We start from the raw sequence: 12324 nt of genomic DNA, 5'->3' as shown, positions 1-12324 counted from the left end.
TCCTTTTTTTTGTACCCTTGCAAAGAAAACCCCCAAAAACACTTGACGGTCAGTATATCGACCGCATTATATTGACGGGAGATTACTGGACTGGTTGTATTATCTAATGCATTTTATCCATGTCGACATTAGAATTTTAGACAAGATCGTAAAGCATGCATGGTTGGCGTAGTGGTTATCATTACTGTCTCACAGCACTGAGGTTGAGGGTATGATTCCCACCATGGACGTAATTGTGCGGTTTGTATATTCTCCCCGTGCTTGCCTAGGTTTCCTCTGGGTACTCCGGTTTCCTCCCACAATCCAAAAATATACTGGTAGGTTAATTGGCTGCCAACAAAAATTAACTGGTAGGTTAGTTGGCTTCTGATAAAAATAAACCGTTATATATAACTATAGACTGTAAACTCCACTGCGGCAGGGACTGAGTGGACAAAAATAATGATTAGTAATCAATAATCATTACTGGCCAGTGGACATTAAAACAAAAACAAAAAAATACCACTAGTTATATTCTAAATCATGATGAAATCAATGAATTTTAGCTGCAGTTCTGTATCTACGCCATCCTGAACTGGCAGAAGTACCCTGTGCAATTTACATAATCCTGAACTGGCAGAAGTACCCTGTGCAATTTACATAATCCTGAACTGGCAGAAGTACCCTGTGCAATTTACATAATCCTGAACTGGCAGAAGTACCCTGTGCAATTTACGTCATCCTGAACTGGCAGAAGTACTCTGTGCAATCTGAGGCAGTAAATGTGACGAGTAACTACAGTATAGGCGTGTGCACAGACACACCCTAATATAGAACATGAGCTTCAGTGATGAAGTCACTGAGTGCATCAGTGGCACCCTCCCTTTCATTTTGTGCCCTAATTATCTCCAACACCTGCCCTAGGAGGGCTGAGGACGGACGAGTGCAGTGAGTTGTACATGTACTATGTAAAACAAACCTCAGTTCTATTTGGCCTAACATGAATTAGGGTCACTATTGTGTAGCACAATCAGGCCATAGGTAAGTGATTTGGTTAAGCTGGGTAAACTGATGGGGATATAATGATATGGGGGACATGATGAATGATGGGGGGAATGGATGACATGAAAATAGTGCTTGACACACCCTTAAATTGTGCTTAACATGCCTCTTGGTACCAACTGCCCCCCTCTAAATTTCCTTGGTGTACACTCACATGAAATGTGCTGTGAATGCCAATGCAGTAAATGACAAGTGTGACTGACTACAGACACTGCCTGTGACATACAGCTGCTCACAGAACACAGCAATTCTCAGTGATCAATACATGTTATCCACCAGTCAATGGCTGCATTTAGGCAATCTTTTTCTGTGCTGATCATATACTTACTCCTTGTCCAACACCAACACAGCGCATAACAAATTGCCTACCATTATTTCAACGCTATGTGCAGAGGTAATAAGATCTCTAGAACAGTTTCACAAAGTCTTCCCCTTTTGTAAGCCATTTTTCCCTTAGTGCTGAATACATACCTGGATTCCTCCATGACTTCAAGCTATAGATTGTAGGGACTTATTTTCTCAGTGCGTTGTGGAAAGAACTTAAGGGACAGACACCAAAAGAGTAGACAGAAAGTAGAAGTTTGCATGGTACTGCTACTGATGCATTTGGTGCTAGGTGAGACTGACAGAAATAGGGAGCAAAGTCCATTTTTGTAAACCAGGTTATAGAAGGTTGAAGGAGAAGAATCTGAGGTCAGGGACATGCCACGAGACATAAACAGAATCAAATTCAAAATCCAAAGTCAGGGCAAAGCAAAGGGGCAAGAGTGGAGGCCAGGGCAGGAGACTGAAGTATCCAAAGGCAATCCAGGTAACAACATAGACAAGACACACAGGAATGTAAGGGAAGCATACTGGGCAGACTAATCTATCGCTAGTAAAAGCCAGCCAGGGAGGAAGTTTAATAAAGCCAGGAGTAGCAGTTAGGAGAAGCTTCAGCATCTCAAAATTCCCTAGTAACTATCAGGTTAACGGGTGCCATGACCCTGTAAACACACATATCTGTGAACTTTCAGCGATTCTGTGTGTTCACACCTATTAACCTGTATACGTTATTTTAACGGGCAGTAACAAGGCTGTTGGGTAAAAAAGGGAGTGCAATTGAATAGCCACAGGCGTACAGCCCAAGGCTATCTTCCTTTGTCACCCGTGAAAACTTTTCACGTCTAATTGAATTCCTCCCTTAATGTGCAGCACGTGTGGCTACTCTTGAGGAGAGAGCCACTCCTGAACTGGTCGCTAGGCAAATGGCACAGTAATGTAGATACCAGCGGCTGTTGCTAAGTGACACCCTGAGCATGAGCGCCCAGCAGAAGTCCTAACAACCTGTACAAAATATGCCCTAATTATATATTGGAAAGACTTAAAAAGAGAATCCCTCTGTCAGACAATAAAATACGTTTGCTTTGGCTGCAAGCATGTAAAACACGTGGCATAGCCAATGAAACGCTTAGCATCATGCTTTGCTATCTCATATGTTTCACTTTATTTTATATCAATTTTTATGCAAATATGTCACTACATAATCAAGCATTTTAAGCATTAGTGATGACTTTTAAAGCATTCATTATATCAAGTATTTTTCAAAAACCTTTAAAGTTAAACATACCTTAGTATTAATAATGAGGATATAACAATTAGACAAAAAGATGAGAGTACGACAGCAACCACGGCCAGCACAGTGGTGTGATCATAAGTGTTTGAGGGGTTTTCCAAAGGAAGGATCAGAGCGTGACATCTCTCCCCATGGTATCCAGCTTGACACCTAGACAAACAATATGTGTTATTAAGTTAAACCAAAACAATGTTCAAACTCATCATTTTTCTGTATATTAAATAGCATATATGTCAATAATAATAATAATAATGTTACATTCATTGCAGTGTCTTTATGTTTTAGTAATAGGTTTCTTTGTGGCTGATAGTTGCTGCAGCTCCGCTTCCTACTGCATTGGAAACACATATATTTTGCCGACAGATTGCTAACGTGACGATACGTCTTCATGTGTATGCATCGCTATACAGGTTATTTTTTCGTGCTCTGTTCTGTAAGCAGTAATTTATACCCGTTTTCTACCAACTCTGCGTCAACCCCATACTGATATTACACTCAGAATACAACAGAAATGCATATCTCCCAACCATACAGATTTCAGCAGGACAGTCATGGTTTGAGGACTCTACTGTCGTCACCCCTGATCTGCCTGGCATTTGGGAGGTTTGTCCCATTCATCTGCATAGCCCAGTAACGTGCTGAATGGTGTCACAGGGACCTGAAATTGGTGCATGCAACAGTAACCAGCTGATTGTGTTATGCATCCACCCCCAGCTGTGATTATGAGTGCCCCCTTCATGTGCTGCACTGCCTACTAAAGGGGGCATCATCTTTGTGTCTTGGAGGAGTGGCAGCGCCTCTTTTACAGCCCGGGCCCGGGACAAACTCCTGCTCCCTCAACCCTCCTCTCTGCACCCCTAACTTTAGTACTTAAGCAAGGATCGCAAATCAGCAAAATTAGCAAAAAAAGCGTAAAAATGCAAATTCTGCAACTTAAATAACAAAAACTAAGGAAAAAAACAATTTCTGAGACTTAGCAAAAACTGCATATGCACTACGAAAAGTAGGCGTGTAGGGGGCGTACTAAAGGGCTGGACTCGAAAAACTACGATCAGGGGCATGTTGCAGGGCGTGTTGTGGGGCGTATGCTGATGGTCGGTGGGCTGTACATTAGCAATCTTTACAACAGATCGCACATTTCTGATGTGCAGTTTCTGAGTGACTACAGGTCTACCTTAAAATCTGCACAAGCTGACCTCAGTTGTAGACTATTGTATACTGCAATCATTGCTTCATTACACCCAGCTGAAGAAGCTCACACCTCAGACCACAAATCACTTCATTCAGCTGTATTGGAACTTAAGGGCCCTACATATATAAAGATCTGCCGCCGAGCTGCCCGACGGCGGATACGGCCGACGGGCGACCCGGCTGCGGGGGGGCAGTAACGGGGGAAGTGAAGTTTCTTCACTCTCCCCGTCACCCGGCTCCATTGAAGTGCAGGCAAATATGGACGAGATCGTCCATATTGACCTGCATGCACAGCCAACGGGGAACCAGCGATGAACGAGCGCGGGGCCGCGCATCGTTCATCGCTGGTGACTCCACACTGAAAGATATGAACGTTATCTCGTTCAATAATGAACGAGATCGTTCATATCTTTGAGGAATATCGGCATGTGTGTAGGGCCTATTAGAAACATTTAAGGTATTGTTTAACTCTGTAACACATGTTGATTGTGAAAATATATGTTACTAACCGATTTGTGTTTACACTTACTAACAATCGAGGTATGACTACCACACTATTTGATAGAAGCAAATGTAAAATAACCTTTCCAAGCATTTTGCTTAGTAGTATCTGCTGAATGACATTTAGCTTCCTAACATTTTTTTTTTAAACAACCAACATTTTTTTGTTAAACAAAACATACCCACATACATTTTTAATTTTTTACATTTTATTTGTGCGCTACACACAAACATATGTTGAAGAACAGCAACACCATCTTTTTATTTTCAAGTTTTGCAAATTCTGCTCCATTTATATACGTAATGAAACAAATATTTACACCATACTTGCCTACCTGACCCTCTCCATGAGGGAGAAAATGCTCTGTTCCTGGACTTTCCTGGTAATGTATGATTGCCATCACCTGTGGTGAGCTAGGTAATTGATAAGAAAGGTGTTTCACCACAGGTGATGGCAATCATACATTACCAGGAAAGTCCAGGAACAGAGCATTTTCTCCCTCATGGAGAGAGTCAGGTAGGCAAGTATGATTTACACATAATTCCTTAAAGTAAGGTATGTAAATAAAAGCAAAGAAACAATAACATGTAATGTTTGACCACTTCACAATCAAAAAAAACACTTCTTTTTTTTTAAATAAAAATGTTACTGTTGTTTCTGAATTTAAATATTTTGACTCCAAAAAAAGTGTGTTTGTTAAAACATATACCAATAATTGCTGTTGTGTAGGGTTTAGAGGCTAGAATTCACACTCTCTCTAGTTGAATATATTTGAACACAGTTATGGGCATTAGTCGATGTTTGAAGAAAAACACTATGGTGTCTTTAAGATAATAATTGCTAAATTACCACGAGATCATTTGACCAATTAAGTGATGATTGAATTGATTTACAATTGTTGAGTAGTTTCTTTAATTTGGGTGCAGGAAAGTAGGTTGATTGATAGAAAAAGATAGGCATACGCCTATGGAAGCACTGTTCTAGGGACAGCACAGAAAATGGGATTTTGGTACTTACCGATAAATCCTTTTCTCAGAGTCCATAGGGGATACTGGAGTGCTGTGTACTGTGGTGTATAGATGGGGACCGTGAGCCGGTGCAAAATAAATTCTTTAGTCTGTGTGTGTGCTGGCTTCTCCCCTCTATGCCCCTCCCCATCAGACCAGTTAAGAAAAACTGTTCCCGAAGTGAGACAAAACATAACCGTAGAGGAGAAGTAATTGAAAACCATATAAAAACAGAGGAACTGAAATAGAACCAGAACAAAACTGTAATCAAATGGCCGACAGCGAACCAACATGCAACCTGAGCATGCTTGCAGGAAGAATAGCACAGGGTAGGCGTCCAGTATCCCCCATGGACTCCGAGAAATGGATGAATCGATAAGTACCAAAATCCCATTTTCTCTTACATCCATAGGGGATACTTGAGTGCAGTGTACTGTGGGGACGTCCCAAAGCTCCCATTATGGGCGTGAGTGTGCTGTGATCCCTGCAAGCCAAAACGCTCAACTGAGCGCAGCTGATGTCGTCAAGGAACTTGCTTGTAAACTGGGCAACATATCAAGGGTGTAGCATCCAGAATGAAGAGGGAGTCGACTTCATAATAGCAGCCGTACCCTCTACAGAGGTGCATAGAATCCGCACCATGTTTAGTGTCTACGAGACTAACGAGGCATCTGTAAGAACAGGCACCACAAGTGTGAATTGGCGGGACAACCTTTGGAAGAAAAACATGTTGAGGTCGAAATTCCGCCCCGTCGGCATGAAAAGGAGACATGGAGGCGTGGACGACAGTGCCCTCAAATCCAATAAGCTCCCTGCAGATGCCAAACCCAGAAAAATAACTGTCTTCCAGGAGAGATATGTGAAAAAAAAACAACTTAGTTTCTGACGGTTCCCAAGTCGGAAGATTGGAGAACTGTAGAAAGACATTCAAACCCAAAAGTGCGGCTGGAGAATGCATGGAGGCTGGCGGTGTAGAACCGCCTGCATGAACGTCTGGCAGTCTATCCAGCCCTGCCTGCAGGAAATGTAAAGACCTCCCCAACAAATCAAAACAAGCGGAGGATACAGGCACTGTTCCATCAGAAGACAAACCGTGTCCAATCCTTCGTATCCTCCAAGCCTACGTCTGTTGCCAGTAGCTGTTACTACCCTGTGAACAGCTATGAATGTAAACGCAGCCCTAGAAAACCGGATAACGTAAGGGATCACTGAAGCAGGTCCTCTCAAGGCGGTAAAGGACAGGGGATGCTGAACAAAAGAGTGAAGGCTATTTATCACAGCCCACAAGGCAAATCTGGAGCCCTGAGGATTGCCAGAACTCTCCTTCTATTTAGCCTCTTAAACAATTGTCGAGTAAGAGAAAATGGCGAAAACTCCCTGAAAAGTCCAGGGAGGCGGTAAAGTATCCACCGCCATTGTCTCTGGGATGCTTGTCCTGGAGCAGTATCTCAAGTTTCTTGATGATCAGACACAGCATCAAGCCAAGCTTTTGGCCATCCCAGCCTGGAAACCACCTGTTGGAACCTCGAGGGTGGAGATGCTACTCCTCTGGGTGTAAAGGTTTTCTTTTTTTCTTTTTGAAAGAAAGTAGCCTTCTAGTTGTCAACTCATGGAATGAAGAGGACCCTATAGCCGGGGAAACGTCTGACCTAGTGTGATGAAGACACAAAAAAGCAAGGTAGCGCTAATGGTCATAAATGAGAAAAGAAGGTCATAAAAACAACACAAATTTAATTAAAAAGAGCAAGAATTGATATAAAAACATAATGTGCACTTGGTAAATGAATAATCTCCTGTAAATATAGATGAACGTAAATCCCACTATTTAAACTGGTAGTAGATATGGGAAGACTCATATAACCTGTTCCATTAGGTTTAGTCCCAATACAGTTCCATAGGAGGGTAATGCAATACAGTTCAGAGAAGTGTATTTACCACCGATACTGGCAAGGTAATTAAGCGAAAACAGCGTCCGCAAAGGCAGTTCCTTGTTGGGTGGCAACTTGTGTTGGTTGTCAATTTAGACAGTCCTCCATCCAATGGATTCTAAGCTTGGTAGCAAGATGGGACTTGGTTCAGGTAGAAGTCTTCCAATCGCTCAGTGGGAGTAGATAAACAGCAGCGGTCTCACCAACGCGTTTCGTTGCGTTCACGCAACTTTTTCAAGGTACTCCTGACCCTGCTGTGAAGGGTTTATATACACCTTTCAATATGGTTGCTCATTTGCATATGTGATGTCACATGACCTTCTCAAACTCATTTAAATGACCAAATAATGACAGACTCAATCAGATATTAGTACTTATAAATATAAAAGTTTAGATAGATAAACAGCATTTAAAAAATCATACCCCGTTATAATAAACAGCTTGTAATTTTCCGGTCACATGACCAGTAGTATTTGTATGTAAATACATCAAACAGAAAACAATGAATGGATCTCAAGAGAGGAAGCATAATTTAAGGGGTAGTAGGGCGGACTTAAACCATGTTTTAGAGCTTACTTCAATGAGTATAGGAATTGTCTCATTAATATACATACAGGTGTTCAAAAGCGGATGCATCCCGCTGCGTCGTACCTGGACATCACATCCGGACACACAAGACCAGTGACGCGGCCAGATGCAAAGATACCGCATCACGTGGTCGCGTATGGGCCCATGTACATCCCGTAGCCCCATCTGCGCACGCGCACAATAGCGCGGTGCGTCAATACGTGTACCCCTACTAACCCGTCACCATATCAACGTGCAGCAGCGTGCGTTTCCATTGAGACATTATCTACCAATGGTTATACAGTCACAGTTTGGCAGCGCGTCCATGTGTATCAGCACGCCAGGAACGTCACCATGACAACGCACAATAGTGCACGTCGACGTGGATTCAAAAGAGACAGCAGCACAGGCTCAATAATGTCATTACAGAAATAAGTATAATATTTATAGGGTAATAAACAGTAATAAAGTATGAAACCTGAACTTTTTGGCATATATTCCAATATTTAAAGTCAGGCTTTAATATTCCAAGCGAATAAGGAACTTTGATTGCACCCCTTTAAATAAAAGAACAATAAATATTTTTGTTGATAATCTATATGATAGGGGGGGGGGAAGGGGAAAAGGGAAAAGAACAGGTCTGGGGAAATAGACAGGTGAAGAAGCTGGAACACCACTCATTACAGGATTGTGTTAAGTTCTACTGCTTCATTTAACCCCAATGGGTAAATTGTATTCAATTTAAACATCCAATATAATTCCTGTTTACATAGATTTTTATGCCGATCCCCTCCTCTTTTTGTGATTTCAATATGTTCAACTGCTAATAGACATAGAGAACTAGGATCACCATTGTGGCTGTCTCTAAAATGTCTCGAGACACTATGTGTATGAATTTTATTGATAATATTACGACGATGTTCCAAAAAACGAACTTTAACACTCCTCGTGGTTCGTCCCACATATCTTTGCTTACAGTCACATGACAAAAGATAAATAATATATTTCGAGTCACAATTCATAAAACTTGTAAGGGCATACTCTTCTCCATCCCTAATAGTAAGATGTGTGGTTTTTTTAGGAATATGCTTACATGTAATACATCTAGTGGCCCCACAACGGTGGAAACCCATTGGTCTTACTGGTAGCCATATCTCTCGTATATTTTCCTTCCCCACCTGTGTATGTACCTTTTTCATAAAACTGGGTGCTAAGATGTTTTTCAAAGACCGATTCTTCCTAAATATAAATTTGGGTCTAGTGGGTATCTGTCCCCTCAGAAGATTATCCTGATTTAGAATACCAAAGTTCTTAGTTATTATTTTTTTAATCTGTGTACTCTCACTGTTAAAGGTGGATATAAACGCTAGGTCATCCCATTGTTCATTAGTATTATTACCATCACGTTCATTTCTATTTCTATTTTTATTGTTTTTACTTTTATTTTCATCCATCTTTCTTTTAGATTTAAGTAGGTCCTCTCTATCTAAATCGAGAACCTCTTTCATGGTCCTTTTCAAAGGTGACTGTGGGTAGCCCCTCTCCAAGAAGGATTTCATCATAATTTCAGCTTGTTCAATAAATTTATTTCTATCCGTACAATTGCGTCTGAGGCGCAAAAATTGTCCCCTTGGTATATTTTTCTTCCACGGGAAGTAGTGAGCGCTCTGATAGTGCAAATAGGAATTAGTAGCGACCTCCTTATTATAATTACAAGTAACGATTTTTCCGTCCCTGGCCTCCAGGGTTATATCCAAAAAGTTCATAACAGTTGGGTGGTAAGAATGTGTAAAGTGCAAATTAAAGTGATTAGAGTTCAAACAGGAAACGAAGTGCTGTGCTGATAAAAGATCCCCATCCCAAATAATAAAAAGGTCATACTTGTAACGGCCATAGAAGACCAGGCGCGCGCCAAAGTCGCCACCCCACACATGGGTGTCCTCAAAGGCCCCCATGTAGAGGTTGGCGTAACTAGGCGCGAACCTGGTCCCCATGGCCGTGCCCATAATCTGTAAATAATATGTGTCCAGAAATAAAAAATAATTGTGCTGTAATATGAAGGATATAGCATCCAATAAAAATGTCCCGTGTCTCTCCGTAAGGTCACCATCTTGTTGTAACCTTTTTGCTATCGCATCCCGACCCAGATCGTGTGGAATATTTGTGTACAAGCTTTGTACATCGAGGGTCAGAAAAGCGTATGTCTCTTTCCAACTCACATCCTGTATTTTTTGAAGGAAGTGAGTGGTATCTTTGATGTGTGACCTTAGGGAAGAGACACGGGGTTGAAGAAAAGAATCCACATAATATGATAAATTAGAAGATAAAGAACCAATACCAGAGATAATGGGGCGCCCAGGAGGTGAACTAAGTGATTTATGAACCTTAGGTAAATGATAATAAATAGGAACCGTGGGGTGTTTGAGAAAAAGAAAATTAAACTCCTCCTTGGATATAACCCCGTCCACCAGGGCCTCATCCAGGAGGTGTCCCAACTCTCTAGAATATACATTGGTGGGATCATTATCCAATAATTTATAAAATTTAGTATTTCTCAATTGTCTATTGGCCTCTGTAATGTAGTCGTCTCTGTCTTGCACTACTAGGCCTCCCCCCTTGTCGGCCTCCCTAAAGATCAAAGATGTATCCTTAGTCAGGTTACATAAAGCCTTACGTTCCCATTTGTTTAGATTAGTGATAGTTTTCCCATTTTTTTCTTTATTTGTTTGGCATAAACTCTTAAAATCATCTAATGTGGTCTTATAAAAGCATTCTACTGTAGCGCTTTTATAAGTGAGAGGATAGAATTCTGATTTGCGCCTAAAAGTACCTTTACCAACATCAAAAAGTTTCATTGGGGTCCCAGATTGTGAATCTATATTCTCCCCAGCAAGAGATTGTAAAATATCCAAAATAGGATCATCATTAGAATCTAAGGTAATAGCCAAATCCTCTTCATGATGTCTCTGCATATTTCGCTGTATAAAATACCGCTTTCTATACAGAGACCGAACAAATCTATTCAGCTCAATGAACAGATTGAAGATATTGGGTGTACTAGTAGGCGCAAAACCCAATCCTTTGGCTAGAAGGGATTTTTCAGTGGCAGTGAGTTCCTTACTGGAAAGATTAAAAATATTGTTGGGATTTGTAGTTTTCCCAGTTAATCCCAGCCTCTTGGTTGCCTTCTTTTTCCCCCCTCTGCACCCTCTATACTTCTTGGTCTTCCCCTTTTTGCTGGTGTCCTGGTCCCCCACTCCCTCCTTGCAGGTGACCCCCCTCTTCCGTTGAACTTGGTTTCTAAAAAAACCTCAGTGTTTTTTCCTTCCTGATGGTGGTTGGGTCTCCGATCTCTCGGTCTAGCTCCTAAATCTGCTGTAGAATGGGGTTGGTCAGATTGTCCTATCCTTTCTCTCTCCTCTTGATCATATGTGCTATTTTTCCTCCCCTGTCTGCGTCTAGCTGGATATGTTTTTGGGGTCCCCCTTGACCTCCAATCTCTATTGCTAGTGTCCTGTTCCCTAATTCTTCCTCTGGGGTTTTTTCTATAATTTCTAACCTGTCCCGTGTGGTAGTCTTCTGTATCCCTCTGGAATTTTTTACACTTGTTCTCTACAACTTGTTGTTCAAATTTCGTCATTCTTTCCATGACTAATTGATCTCTCTCTTTATATTCCTTAGTATTACTTTGGGGTTCAATCTTATTTTTCAATACTTCTATTTCTAATTCAACTTCTTTGCCTTTTTGGTTCCTAAAGTTGATTACTATCTCCATCAATTTAATTGAACACTTATCCAGTGTTTCCTCCCATTTATCCTCAAATTCCCTATTCCCATTAAATATAGATGGTTTAAAAAGTCTAAGGCCACGGGGAATCATGTTCTTATCAATGTACTTTTGCAGATTTACACCATCGAGCCAGTGCTTAGTCTCGGACCTCATTAGATCCTCCAATCTATAAAACTCATTTTTTAACTGGGTTGAGATACTTTCACAATTCAAATCTGATGGGTTGTCCCATTTCTTAAGAAATCCCATCCTCCTGGAATGTCTGTCATTATATGTGGAGAAACTCCCCATCTCTGCAGCCAGGAAATGACTAAGTGAAGTGCAAAACAAAAGGAATACCACCTGAGTGGTTAACTGGCGCTAGATGAGGGGGTTCACCACAGCTGCTAAACAACAAAGGGTTGGTCAGACCCAAACGGTAAATACACAAAAAAGCAAGGTAGTGCTAATGGTCATAAATGAGAAAAGAAGGTCATAAAAACAACACAAATTTAATTAAAAAGAGCAAGAATTGATATAAAAACATAATGTGCACTTGGTAAATGAATAATCTCCTGTAAATATAGATGAACGTAACTCCCACTATGTAAACTGGTAGTAGATATGGAAAGACTCATATAACCTGTTCCATTAGGTTTAGTCCCAATGGGTGGCAACTTGTGTTGGTTGTCAATTTAGACAGT

The 12324-nt window shown here is 41.1% G+C and overlaps 1 protein-coding gene across 1 annotated transcript in view; it reads right to left on the bottom strand.

Moving 5' to 3' along the window:
• The window catches only part of HBEGF (heparin binding EGF like growth factor), a 159791-nt gene that overhangs the window by 37805 nt on the left and 109662 nt on the right, over positions 1-12324 (bottom strand). The window contains exon 4 of the mRNA XM_063928321.1: positions 2651-2806. Within this exon, the coding sequence (XP_063784391.1) occupies positions 2651-2806 (156 nt within the window). The remainder of the gene's footprint in view (positions 1-2650; positions 2807-12324) is intronic.

This window comes from Pseudophryne corroboree, chromosome 6, assembly GCF_028390025.1.
Source record: "Pseudophryne corroboree isolate aPseCor3 chromosome 6, aPseCor3.hap2, whole genome shotgun sequence".
NCBI classification, from domain to species: Eukaryota; Metazoa; Chordata; class Amphibia; order Anura; family Myobatrachidae; genus Pseudophryne; species Pseudophryne corroboree.
Note: the sequence above shows the minus strand (reverse complement) of the source record. Positions and strands in the feature narration are given on the sequence as shown.